The 13,038-nt window shown below is 40.7% G+C and overlaps 1 protein-coding gene across 1 annotated transcript in view; it reads left to right on the top strand.

Moving 5' to 3' along the window:
- The window catches only part of COL6A6 (collagen type VI alpha 6 chain), a 118,631-nt gene that overhangs the window by 85,709 nt on the left and 19,884 nt on the right, over nt 1–13,038 (top strand). The window contains exons 32-34 of the mRNA XM_007087379.2: nt 354–847; nt 7,790–7,886; nt 11,102–11,773. Coding sequence (XP_007087441.2) covers nt 354–847; nt 7,790–7,886; nt 11,102–11,773 — 1,263 coding nt within the window. The remainder of the gene's footprint in view (nt 1–353; nt 848–7,789; nt 7,887–11,101; nt 11,774–13,038) is intronic.

The following is a 13,038-nucleotide window of genomic DNA, read 5'->3' as shown; positions in this document are numbered from 1 at the left end:
TTAAAAAAGATGTATGTTTTTGTTTATCTAACTGTGTAAAAAGTTCTAGCAATAAACATATCATGCGCTTTTTATTATTTAGGAGGAATTTGGTCATTAACTTAAAAATTGCATAAAAACTCAAATTGAATGGTAGACTTTCTCTTGCGCTGTATTTAGAAGGGCAAATTCAGTTTTTAAAATAGCATTTTTATTCAAGATGAAAATATTTAGTATTTCAGCTGCTCATTTTAGCATTTAATGCTTATTTAATGTTTAAATATTTATGTATTTAACATTTAAAATTTCTTTGCTCTCTCTGTATTTTTCTTTAACTAAGCATGCTATGTAAGGAACATGTTCTTGCCTCTTAGGAAAACCAGAATGCCCCGTGCATCCCACCGAATTGGTGTTTGCCTTGGACCAGTCCCGGGATGTCACCAGGCAGGAGTTTGAGCGCATGAAGGAGCTGATGTCATCCCTGGTGAGGGGCGTCAGGGTCCGGGAGAACAGCTGCCCGGTGGGCGCGCGCATCGCCGTCCTCACCTACAGCTCCCACGCCCGGCACCTCATCCGCTTCTCAGACGCCTACAAGAAGAGCCAGCTCCTCAGAAAGATTGAAGCTATTCCTTACGAGAGGTCCTCAGACAGCAGGGAGATCGGCAAAGCGATGAGGTTTATCTCCAGGAATGTCTTCAAGCGAACGCTGCCAGGGGCGCACACCCGAAGGATCGCCACCTTCTTCAGCAGCGGTCAGTCTACTGATGCCCAGACCATTGCCGCGGCCACTATGGAGTTCGGTGCCCTTGACATCATTCCGGTCGTGATCGCTTTCAGCAACGTGCCCTCCATCAAGCGTGCATTCGCGGTGAGATGGTTAAGCCTTTCACATAACTTTTTTTTTTTTTTTTTTGCCTAAATTCAGAAGCCTCCGTAAAAAAGTATTGAGCTATACTATTTATTTCTATGTACCAGGAACGTGCTAAGCCCCTTGTATGCATTATCCTGTTTAATTTTCACAAGTAGTATGTATGACATAGGTATCCTTGCTATTCCCGTTTCATCAAGGAGAAAACTGCCAGGAGAGGCTAAATCTGTATGCCCAGGTTCACATGGCTAAGACGTGACAGTGTCACGATTTGGACCCAGGTTTGCTATTCTAGTGCTTCTCCAAGAAATTCTGAGTTGCTGCTGGGTGTAAAGCTACTCAATCAGGAAGGCCAGTAAACATTCATTGATGTCACTTATGTGGCCAGAGTAACAACAGTTGCTGTACCATGAAAACCAATTGAGCGATTTTATAACTTCACCAATCATAAATATCCCAATTATATGAAAGAAAAGCCATCCTAGTGATTATAGCTTCTTAGGTTGGGAATTAAAATCTTACTGTGTGACATTCCTAAATAAACCACTTGGGATTAAGAGGACCTTTGTTGAGGTAAATTGACATACAACATATTAGCTAATAGGTGTGCAACATAATGATTTAATATTTGTGTATATTGTGAAAAGATAACCAGAGTAAACCTAGTTAACATTTCACCATACATAATTATAAAATCATTTGTTGTGATGTGAACTTATTTTTTTTTACTAAGTTTTTTATTGTAATTCCAAGATAGTTAACATACGGTGGTATATTAGTTTCAGATGTACAAGACAGTGATTCAACAATTCTACACATTATTCAGTGCTCATCGTAAGTGTGTTCTTAATCCCCTTCACTCATTTCTCCCATCTCCCCACCCTTCTCCTCTGGAAACCACCGGTTGGTTCTCTATAGTTAGGAGTCTCTTTTTAGTTTGTCTCTTGTCCTTGGTTTGTTTGTTTTTGTTTCTTAGATTACAAGTATGAGTGAGATCATACGGCATTTGTCTTTCTCTGACTGATGTATTTTGCTTAGCATTATAATCTCCAGCTCCATCCATGTTGCAAATGGCAAGATTTCGTTCTTTTCATGGCTGAATAATATTCCATTGTATATATATACCATATCTTCTTTACCCATTCATCTATCAATGGATACTTGGCCTGCTTCCATAAATTGGCATTATTATGCTGCAGTTAACATACTGGTGCATGCATCGCTTTGAATTAGTGATTTCATATTCTTTGGGTAAATACCCAGTAGTTTGATTACTGTATTGTAGGGTAGTTCTATTTTTAACTTTCTGAGGAACCTCCGTACTGGTTTCCACAGTGACTGCACCAGTTCACATTCCCACCAACAATGCACAAGAGTTCCTTTTTCCACACATCCTTGCCAACACTCGTTGTTTCTTAAGGTTTGGGTGTAGCCATTCTGACAGGTGTGAGGTGATATCTCATTGTAGTTTTGACTTGAATTTCCCTGCTGATGCGTGATATTTTCATGTGTCTGCTGGCCACCTGGATGTCTTCTTTGGAGAAATGTCTGTTCATGTCTTCTGGCCATTTTGAATTGGATTCTTTGTTTTGGGGGGTGTCGAGTTGTATCAGTTGTTTAATATATTTTGGAAACTAATCCTTTATCAAATATGTCATTTGCAAATAACTTCTCTCATTCAGTAGGTCCCCTTTTAGTTTTGTTGATTGCTTCCTTTACTGTGATGAAGTTTCTTATTTTGATGTACTCTCAATAGTTTATTTTAGCTTTTGCTTCCCTTGACTCAGGAGACATATCCAGAAAAAAAGAATACATGGCAATGTCAGAGAAATTACTGACTATCCTCTTTTCTAGGATTTTTATGGTTTCAAGTCTCACCTTTAGGTCCTCGATCCATTTTGAGTTTATTTTTGGGTATGGTGTAAGAAAGTGGTCCAGTTTCATTCTTTTTTGTATGTTGCTGTCCGGTTTTCCTAACATCATTTGTTGAAGAGACTTTTTCCCATTGCATATTCTTCTTTCATCAAAGATTAACTGACCATATAATCATGGGTATGTTTCTGGGCTCTCTGTCCCATTCCATTGATCTAAATGTCTGTTTTTGTGCCAGTACCATACTGTTTTGATTATGATAGTTTTTCAGTATAACTTGAAATCTGGTATTGTGATACCTCCAGCTTTGTTTTTCTTTTTCAAGATTGTTTTGGCTGTTTGGGGTCTTTCGTAGTTCCATACAAATTTTAAGATTATTTGTTCTAGTTCTGTGAAAAATGATGTTGGTATTTTTATTTAATTTTTTTAAGATTATTTATTTATTTGAGAGAGAGGCAGGTAGGGACAGAGAGGGAGAGAGAGAATCCCAAGCAGGTTCCACACTGTTGACACAGAACCTGATGTAAGTCACGAACTCATGAACCACAAGACCATGACCTGAGTGGAAATCAAGAGTCAGATGCTTAACCGATTGAGCCACCCAAGTGCCCCAAAAATGCTGTTGGTATTTTGATGGATATTGCATTGAATCTGTAGATTGCTTTTGGTAGTGTGGACATTTCAACAATATTTGTTCTTCCAGTCCATGAGCATGGAATGTCTTTACATTTTGTGTCATCTTCAATTTCTTTCATCAGTGTTGTGTAGTTTTCAGGGTATAAGTCTTTCATCTCCTAGGTTAAGTTTATTCCTAGATATTTTATTCTTTTTGGTGCAGTTGTAAATGGGATTGGTTTCTTAATTTCTTTCTGTTGCTTCATTATTGGTGTATAGAAATGTAACATATTTCTGTGCATTGACTTTGTATTTGTGACCTTACTGAATTCACTTAACAATTCCAGTAGTTTTTTGGTGAGGTCTTTAAGATTTCTGTATATGGTATCATGTCATCTACCAATAGTGACAGTTTTATTTCTTCCTTACCAATTTGGATGCCTTTTATTCCTTCTTCTTGTCTGATTGCTGTGGCTAGGACTTGTAGTACTATGTTGAATAAAAAGTGGTGAGAATGGACATCCTTGTCTTGTTTCTGTTAGCAGAAATGCTCTCAGGTTTTCATCATTGAGTATGATGTTAGCTGTGGGGTTTTTATATATAGCCTTTATTACGTTGAGGTATGTTTCCTCTAAACCTGCTTTGTTGAGAGTTTTTGCCATGAACAGATGTTAAATTTTGTCAAATGCTTTTTCTGCATCTATTGAGATGATCATATAATTTTATCCTTTGTTTTATTAATGTGATACATTGATTTGCAAATGCTGAACCATCTTTGTGTCCCTGGAATAAATTCTACTTGATTGTGCATGGTGAGTGATTTTTTTTTAATGTCTTGGTTTTGTTTTTTTTTTTTAATTTTGTAAATGTTTATTTATTTTGAGAGATGTAGAACAGAGAGAGAATTCCAAGCAGGTTTCAAGCTGTCAGTGAGATAATATCCAGTGCAGAGCCCAACACAGGGCTGTAACCCACAAATGGTGAGATCATGACCTCAGCTGAAACCAAGAGTCAGATGCTCAGCCAACTGAGCCACCCAGGCACCCCTCCATTAATTTTTTGTCTGATTTTCTGTTTTGCTTTTGGTAAGCTCCCTTTTTTTTTTCCTGAATGTAGTTGGATAATATTTTGTTGATGATTTTTGTGTGTATGTTTATCATAGATATTAGCATATAGTGTTCTTTTTTTCTTCTTTTTTTTTGTGATGTCTTTGTCTGGTTTTGGTGTCAGGAAATATATTTGGAAGCTTTCCTTCCTCTTCTGTTTTTAGAATAACTTGAGGAGAATAGATATTAACTCTTCTTTGAATATTTGGTAGAATTCACCTGTGAATCAGTCTGGTTCTGGACTATTCTTCTTGGGGAGCTTTTTGATTACTGATTCAGTTTGGTTACTAGTAGGTAGACTGTTTAGATTTCCCCTTTCTTCTTCATTCACTTTTGGAAGGTTGTATGTTTCTAGAAATTTATTCATTTCTTCTAGTTTGACCAATTTGTTGGCACATAATTTTTCATAGTTTTCTCTTCTAATCCTTTGTATTTCTGTGGTGTCAGTTATTACTTGTCCTTTGTTTCTCATTCACCTATGAAATATTATATGCCAAAGCTATGTTATTATGGCTACCAACTCTTTTTTATATCATTTTGCACATGATTGTAAGTTTGTCTGTTAAAAGATTTAAAAACTATTCTACACATTGGAAAGACTCATTAGTATCTGAACTTTATTATGTACTTGCATAAAGCTGTAGAGTTTAGATTTTGGTTCCCAGTAATCTAGGAAAGTAACTGCTAAAAGGCTTGCCTTTGGTTGTTCCCCTCCCCCACCCCCACCCCCAAAAAAAGAAAAGAAAAGAAAGTCCTATAGCAACAGTATTAATATTTATGCAAATGCTGTCATATAATGTTTTGGAGAAAAGGTTACTTTCTACTTTTGAAAAGTTTAGAAGTCATATGCTGTTCTTGGTTTGTTGGAAATTGGAGATTACTGTGTCTCCTTTTTTCAGGCATCTTTATAGTTAAAATTTTTTTTTTAATTTTTATATACAATTGATATTAACATTATTTTAGTTTCAGGTTGTACAACATAGTGTACAACATAGTGATTCTATATATATATATATATATATATATATATATATATATATATGGAACAAAATGTTCACCATGGCAAGTGTAGTATCTGTCATCATACAAAGTTACCACAATATTATTGTTTATCTTCTATGTTGTATTTTACATCCCATGATTTATTTATTTTATGGTTAAATTTGTATCTCTTAATTCCTTGGCTTTATCTAGTCACAAAACATGAGATAATATCCTAACACGAGTAATTGATAGTACTTGTGATATAAACTTAAATAAACACAATTCCACCACCTACTCAAAGGTAGGTGCACAGTATGTAACTTGAGAAAATAGACTTGGTTGGCTCGTTTTTATATTGAGTATTAATCTCACTCAGAGTTCCTACCCAAATCACCTACAGACTCTTTTCTCCTTTCTTTTCTTTTTTGTTTAGAAAGAGAGAGAGTACTAGCAGGGGAGAGGGGCAGAGAGAATCTTTTTTTTTTTTTTTTTTTTTTTTTTTTGAGAGAGAGAGAGAGCAAACGGGATGGGAACAGGGAGAAGGGGGACAGAGGATCTGAAGCAGGCTCCATACTAACAGCAGCAAGCCCAATGCAGAGCTCTAACTCATGAACTGTGAGATCATGACCTGAGCCAAATTTAGACACTCAGCCAACTAAGCCACCCAGGCACCCCATCTTTGCTCCTATCTTGAAGGAATTTATCTCAAAAGAGCGCCAATGAAGTTCAGATTCTTGACAATGAGCCACCTAAATATGAGCAGCATTAGCTCCAAACACCTCTTGAGTAGACAAAGAATTAGAGATGCAAACAGAAGTCAGAATTGTGGCCAGGGGTCATTCATTTGGCAGATGCTTAGTGAGCAGCTCCTATATACCAGGTGCTATCCTACCCTACAGAGATATAAGAGTAAAATGGAAAACCAGAAGATTCACCCTCATGGAGCTACCTTTAGAGGATGGAGCTAAACAGGGTTGTGTAGAAAAGCTAAAAATGGAGGCATGTATACAAGTTTGTGAGAACCCAGTACCATTACCTGGTGTTACAGAAAGGAAATTATGTTACTACTTCTCCTTTTGCCCTCTTTTTCTTTCTTCTGTCTGATCTGTTCAGATGTACCTCCCTACACTTGAACTGTTATTTATTATTTTAAGAACAGAACTCAACAATTTAGTGGCAATGAATTTTTACTTGGGGGCCATCTTTTAAAACGCTAGTTTGTTCGTAATTATCATGGCTTTTCTAAATCTTGATTTGTCTGAGAGTTCAGCAGTCCAGTGTGAAATTTGGGACCCGTGCAGGCACATGCAGCAGGACTTGGAAGCAGATGCTCTGATAACATGCAATGATAGGCCTGCAATCCTTAGCACATGGACTGTGCCCTCCCTTTTGGAAATTTCTCATAATGGTATCAAGCTGAGTGATGAGCTAGTCCTCCCTTCTGAAATGGAAGGCCATTTTTTTTTTTTTAGCGGGAAAACCTCAGTCTCAGCTTTGTTTTGCCATGAAGGTTTTCCCTCTAAATGTGCTTGGCAACCGCCTCTTACTTCCGGTGAAATTTGACTTGCCCATAAAGAATTCTAACTTCTAGGGAGGAATTCTGGTGAGCACAGATTTCTCCATCCCTTCTACGCAGAATAAAAGATGGGCAGAAACAAAGCTAAGCCTCGGGGAGAGCGCCACTTCCTTTCCTCTTGCCCACTTCCCTCATTTCCTTCCCATCGCTCCTCAGATAGAACATGGCCTGCCTACAGCTCTGTTAGCGTTTGCCACCAACATAGAGGGGGACTCGCTGCTCTCAGGGCCCCACTTCCAAATGCCTGAGAGGATGGATCTGATTGGCTCAGAGGCCCATCCCTGGTGCAGTCTGCTCTGCAGAGCGATGGAGTCTCCCCGACTTAACCATGGCTGGCAAAGTGCTACCTTCGTGGATAAAGTATGGGCAGGAAACTTCCCTGAGAAAGAGTAGGGAAACGGCTTTCCCATCTCTCAGGCATTAGATACGACTGTACCCATACTTTCCCCTCAGCTGTCAATGGATCTGTGAATCGGTTAACTGACAAGCTAATTATTCTTCATTATTTGAAGCCTCCTTATTTTCTCCCTGCTCTCCAGTCTCAAACTCCCCAGGGAGGTTACTGACAATGGGACTAAATTGGAAGGGGTTCAGAGGAGAGCTGCCTGGATGTGGAACTGGGTCTGCAACACCAGCTTCCACGCCTGGCTCATTAATGAGAACGCAGAGGCAGTTGTAAAGTGCATTCTGTGATTTCACTCAAAAGATCTCAGTGCTCTGAACAATGCCGGGAGGTTCTTGCAGGCCCGCCCACTAAGCTGTTCTTTCTCTTGCTTCTGCTTCTTGCAGATTGATGACACTGGCACATTCCAAGTTATAATGGTTCCATCCGGGACCGACTACACGCCAACGTTAGAGAGACTCCAGCGGTGCACTTTCTGCTATGGTAAGACCCACAGAGAGAACATAATTTGATCAGGCCTGTTAAGCACATTGAGTCACCGTTGGCGCGCGAGTGGCTGAAACTTGGCAGCAGCAGGGATGCGAGTGGCCTCGGCAAAATTTCCCTGGGGCTCTGCGCTCACCTCCTCTTGCTGCATTGTCCGCAGGTGGAACCCCAGCGAGCAGGGTCTCCTCCCACGTATCGGAGTAGGAGAACTGCATTCCAGGCCTCTCCACTTGTGCAGCTTCCCAGAAACAGGAATGATTTTTAGAAAAACTCAACCTGTCTCATTGCCAAGTTTTTCATGCTATGAAGTAAATTTACGTGTCTTCTAAATCTCAAACATTCACAACCCCAAAGAAATGCTTTACAGTATAAGTGGAAACGAGTACAAATCTGTGCATTTCTCATTGCAAAGAGGCATCAAAGTGAGTTGCCATGCTGGTTTATCCGTTGTTGTGTTTTATGCTCAGTCTGCAGGCCCAGCTAGAGAAGTGGCCAGTGGCTAGACCTGTAGGTGAGTGTGCTCATAATTTGAGTGCACTGATAATTAGGAAGACCGTGGAAGCCGCTGCCATCCCCAGTGGGTGTGATTTGTGACAGTTACCAGACATTTATTGTGAGCTGTGCACTGTTTTTATTGCTTTGTGTAACGTTGGTGGCGGTGCTGACGATGGTTGATACTGAAGCTGTTGTGCTTCTTCTGTGCCAAGCACTCTTTTTTTTTTTTTAATATTTTTTTAATGTTTTATTTATTTTTGAGACAGGGAGAGACAGAGCATGAACGGGGGAGGGTCAGAGAGAGGGAGACACAGAATGTGAAACAGGCTCCAGGCTCTGAGCCGTCAGCACAGAGCCCGACACAGGGCTCAAACTCACGGACCGCGAGATCATGACCTGAGCCGAAGTCGGCCGCTTAACTGACTGAGCCACCCAGGCGCCCCTGTTCCAAGCACTCTTTTCGTTGTTTCATCCCATCCTTATGAGCACCCTGAGACATTTGAACTACTACTATCTACATTTTACAGATAAGGAAAATGAGTCTTAGAGAGGTGAGATCATTTGCCCAGGGAAGCAGAGCCAGAGGAGACCCAAGAAAGATGGCTTCACCACGCTGCCATTGATGAGTAGCAGAGATCCCGTTATTCTCCCCGGTACTTGGTATTTGGCCTTGAAGAAAATGCTTCGTTCCTCTCCTCCTCTGTGTGTGTCAATGACATGTTAATAATGCTTCCATATAAATGACCTCACAGTGTGGAGGTAACTCTGAGTGAGAAGTGGAACTTCTTCACACACACCTCTGTTTCTGTCTTCCCCTCTGTTTCTCTCTACTCATTAGTGTCTTTCCCTTCCCTCCCCCTCCTCCCTCTCGTCTTCTCTCCCTCTGCCCCCCCCCACCATCCCCCTCTCTCTCCCCTTCTCCCTCCTTTCTCCCTCCCTCTCTCTCCCTTCCCCCTCACTCTCCGGCTTTCTTCTTCTCTTCTCCCTCCCTCTCTCCCTCTGGCACGGGGTTGGCCAGGCACTGGCTTCCTACTCAATGCAGCCGCAGTGCTAATTGTGCTGTGGGGAGAGGCCTCCCGCCCCAGCTCTCGGCCAAGCTTTCAGACATGTCAGTTACCACGTGTGCTGGTATAGTGCACAGCCAGAAGTTGTACATGTGTGACTGGAGATAGGTTTTGGCCCCATTTCTTGGCTCAAATCCTTGTTTTGTCTCCTAGGCATATAAGCGAAGATATTTTGGCTGTAGTTTCCTGCAATTAAAAACCCCCACAAAATTGAGCAAATGGACAGCCTGCTGTCTCTGATTTTAGAAACGGCCTTGCACACGGGTGACTGTTCTGTCATCTGACCGTTAAACGTGGTCGTAAAATTTTACTGAATTTCAGTAAGGGTAACATAACTTGTGCAAAGCCACATCTTTATGGAGACTGTGAGCAAGACTGAAGTTAGGAAGTTTGCTACGTCCCCAAGGATCTGCATTCTGGTTATTAACCTTTCATCTGACTGCTTTGATTCGTGCCCCGGACCTATTTCTAAGTGCCAGCTGTCCACATGCTGGTTATTCCGTTTCTCTTTCTTCTGTTGAGTTTTCAAAGAGGCATTCTCATCCTTAACCATCTACTATTACTGAAAACCTCAGGATTGCAGAGGTCATCCCTGGAAGGGTTCTTTGGACAAATATGACCCACCCAAGTGTGCAGAATTGAAGCCCAGTGGTGACTTGGGTAGGGACACACAGCAGGTTTGCTACTGGGCACAGTAAGACATCCTGGCTCTCAGGCCAAGGGGTCTCCCTGCTGCTGCCACACCACATGGCCTTGTCTCTCACAATAAACCCTGATTTCATATGTAGGAACTTCTCGAACCATTAGGGTATTGTTTGGCAGAACGATTGTACCCTCTTACCCCCAGTCTCTTCTGTATAATGAGACTAGGTGACCTCTAAGATCCTTCCACTTCCAAATCTGTTTTTATTCCTCTGAATATTCATTGTGTTCAGATTCAATGAAATTCACTCCCTGCTTTTATTACTACACGTTCTTTTTTTAAATGAGATATACATATGTATTAAAATGGCCCCATATTTTATGAAAGTCCATTAATACGCAGTATTTATTTTCATTTAACACACACGTATTGAGCTCTCAACTAATGAGCACAATGGAGATACAAACGTGAGCTCCAACTTTGTCCTTAATGTCCACACCCAGATAGACTTTGAATTACAAACCTTTATTTAAATTGAAGTAAAAGATTCATTGCTTTTTTGCACTCTTTTTGAGCAGACTACTTTTCATTGTAGAACAGTGTGAGAATAATGATAAGGGCCATTGGTTTAACCTGTATCTTGTCTATCTAGAGAGATCATTAGCTTTTATGTTATGATAAGGTATACTCTTATATGAGATAAGCTATCTACTTCAATCTTTATAAACTTAAAATACAGCCAAGATTAAGCTTCTGTCCAAAGCAGCCTCAGTTTTAAAAGTAAACTGCCTTAGTGAATGGAATTCAAGACACCGGCTGGGTATAAAATCTGTACCTTTTAAATATAGATGCCAACTATGTACTAGGAAATCTTCTGTTGTTGATATCAAAGGTATTTAGTAACTATTTTAATATCAAAGATTATGTAGTTCCCAAATGTTAAAATATTTAAGATGCTATCTTTTCTGTCCAGTCTGTTTTAGTAACCTTACGTGGCTTTTGGTCTGCAGATATATGCAAGCCGGATGCTTTTTGCGATCAAGCCAGACCACCCCCTGTGCAGTCGTACGTGGATGCTGCTTTCCTTCTGGACAGCTCCCGCCACGTGGGAAGTGCTGAATTTGAAGACATAAGACACTTTTTGGGAGCACTGTTAGATCACTTTGAGATCACCTCCGAGCCTGAGACCTCTGTCACTGGAGACCGGGTGGCCCTATTAAGCCATGCTCCCCCCAACTTCCTCCCCAACACTCAGAAGAGTCCTGTTAGAACGGAGTTCAACCTTACCACCTACAACAGTAAACGCCTCATGAAGAGGCACTTGGAAGAATCAGTTCAACAACTAAACGGAGACGCTTTCATTGGTCATGCCTTACAGTGGACCCTGGACAATATCTTTTTAAATACACCCAATATGAGAAGAAACAAAGTCATATTTGTGATATCTGCTGGGGAAACCAGTCACTTGGACAGGGAAACCTTAAAGAAAGAATCCTTGAGAGCCAAATGTCAAGGTTATGCCCTATTTGTGTTTTCCCTTGGCCCCGCTTGGAATGACAAGGAACTGGAAGATTTAGCCAGCTATCCTTTGGATCACCACTTGGTCCAGCTTGGCCGAATTCATAAACCTGACCACAGATACAGTGTGAAGTTTGTGAGATCCTTTGTAAACTCAATCAGGCGTAAGTCATAAAATCTGTTCTTTTTTTACACATTACAAGTATATTTGGTATTCCCAAAAGAAGGGTTGATGAACTGACATGTATTCCTGGAAACCTCTGTCTTCAAGGGCACTGCAAGGTCAGAAAGGAAAATTGGTAATGACGGGTGGTAGAGGGAGGAAACCTCTGATTTCTAGCATTGAATTTTCTGGCTCATCTTTTTTATGCCTCTGGTTCCCATGGAGAAGCAATCATAACAAGCAGCTGCTCACACATCTGTCTGCACAGAGCAATATAGTCACAGCCTGGACTTTAGCTATAAGGTAGAAATCCCTGCCATGTAACATTAACACACTGCCCTTCAGTGGAAAGCTTCATCAGTTAACACACCGAACGCAAGAGCCAAAGAATAATTGAACAATTCTCGACTTTGCTGTTTGACAAGTTCCAAAGGCAGAGGTTTGAGGTATTAGGAGATACCATTTTACCTGCCAGAGTGAAACATGCATCCTTGCAAAACTTTCTCAGCCTTGTTAATGACTTTTTATGATGCCAGCTATTAGTGTAACTAGTGCCTATAAAAAGGAAACATGGGCTGTATTTCTTGGAATAATTTTGCCTTGAAACTATGCAGTTCACTTTGTATGCGATGGAATGGGTAAAAAGAAGCCATGTCCTAATGGCTCTGGAGGTTGAAAAGTACTCAATCAGATTTCTGAACATTTTCATGGTGAATGAACCCTTAGAGTTCAGATAAAGAAAAATGAACACACAGGCTGAAGAACACCCCCCAGTGTAGCTTCAGGGAGATTCTGATTATGTCTCGAACTTGTCACTGACATTACACAATGAGACAAGTTAAGGTTGCAAAGACTGTCTAGTCCCATATAGGTGAGGCGTGAGGAACCTTGGGAAATTGGTGGCGGTACTGACGTTGTGTCCTCTAGTCCTGTGCTTCTCCAAATGTGAGTCTAGGACCTACATTATCAGCATTACCTGGGAGCTGGTGAAAAATGCAGAACTTCAGGCCCTACTCTAGACATTCTGAACCAGAATGTACATTTTTATCAAATCATCAGGTGATTCCTATGCACATTATGGTTCAAGAAGCACTGGAGAAGCAGTCTCCCAGGACAAAATTTATGTGGATGTGTTTTGGAATAGGAATCGGAAACAGGAGCTAGAGAACAGAAAGGGGGGAAATGGGCCTGGGGATCATTCTGAAAAAGTAATTACAAGGCATTTGTAAGGGTAAAGCCAAAGAAAACATCGGAAGACTAAGAATC

The sequence above is a fragment of the Panthera tigris genome, chromosome C2 (assembly GCF_018350195.1).
Source record: "Panthera tigris isolate Pti1 chromosome C2, P.tigris_Pti1_mat1.1, whole genome shotgun sequence".
In the NCBI taxonomy this organism is placed as follows: Eukaryota; Metazoa; Chordata; class Mammalia; order Carnivora; family Felidae; genus Panthera; species Panthera tigris.
This window is presented reverse-complemented; position numbering and strand designations above follow the sequence as displayed.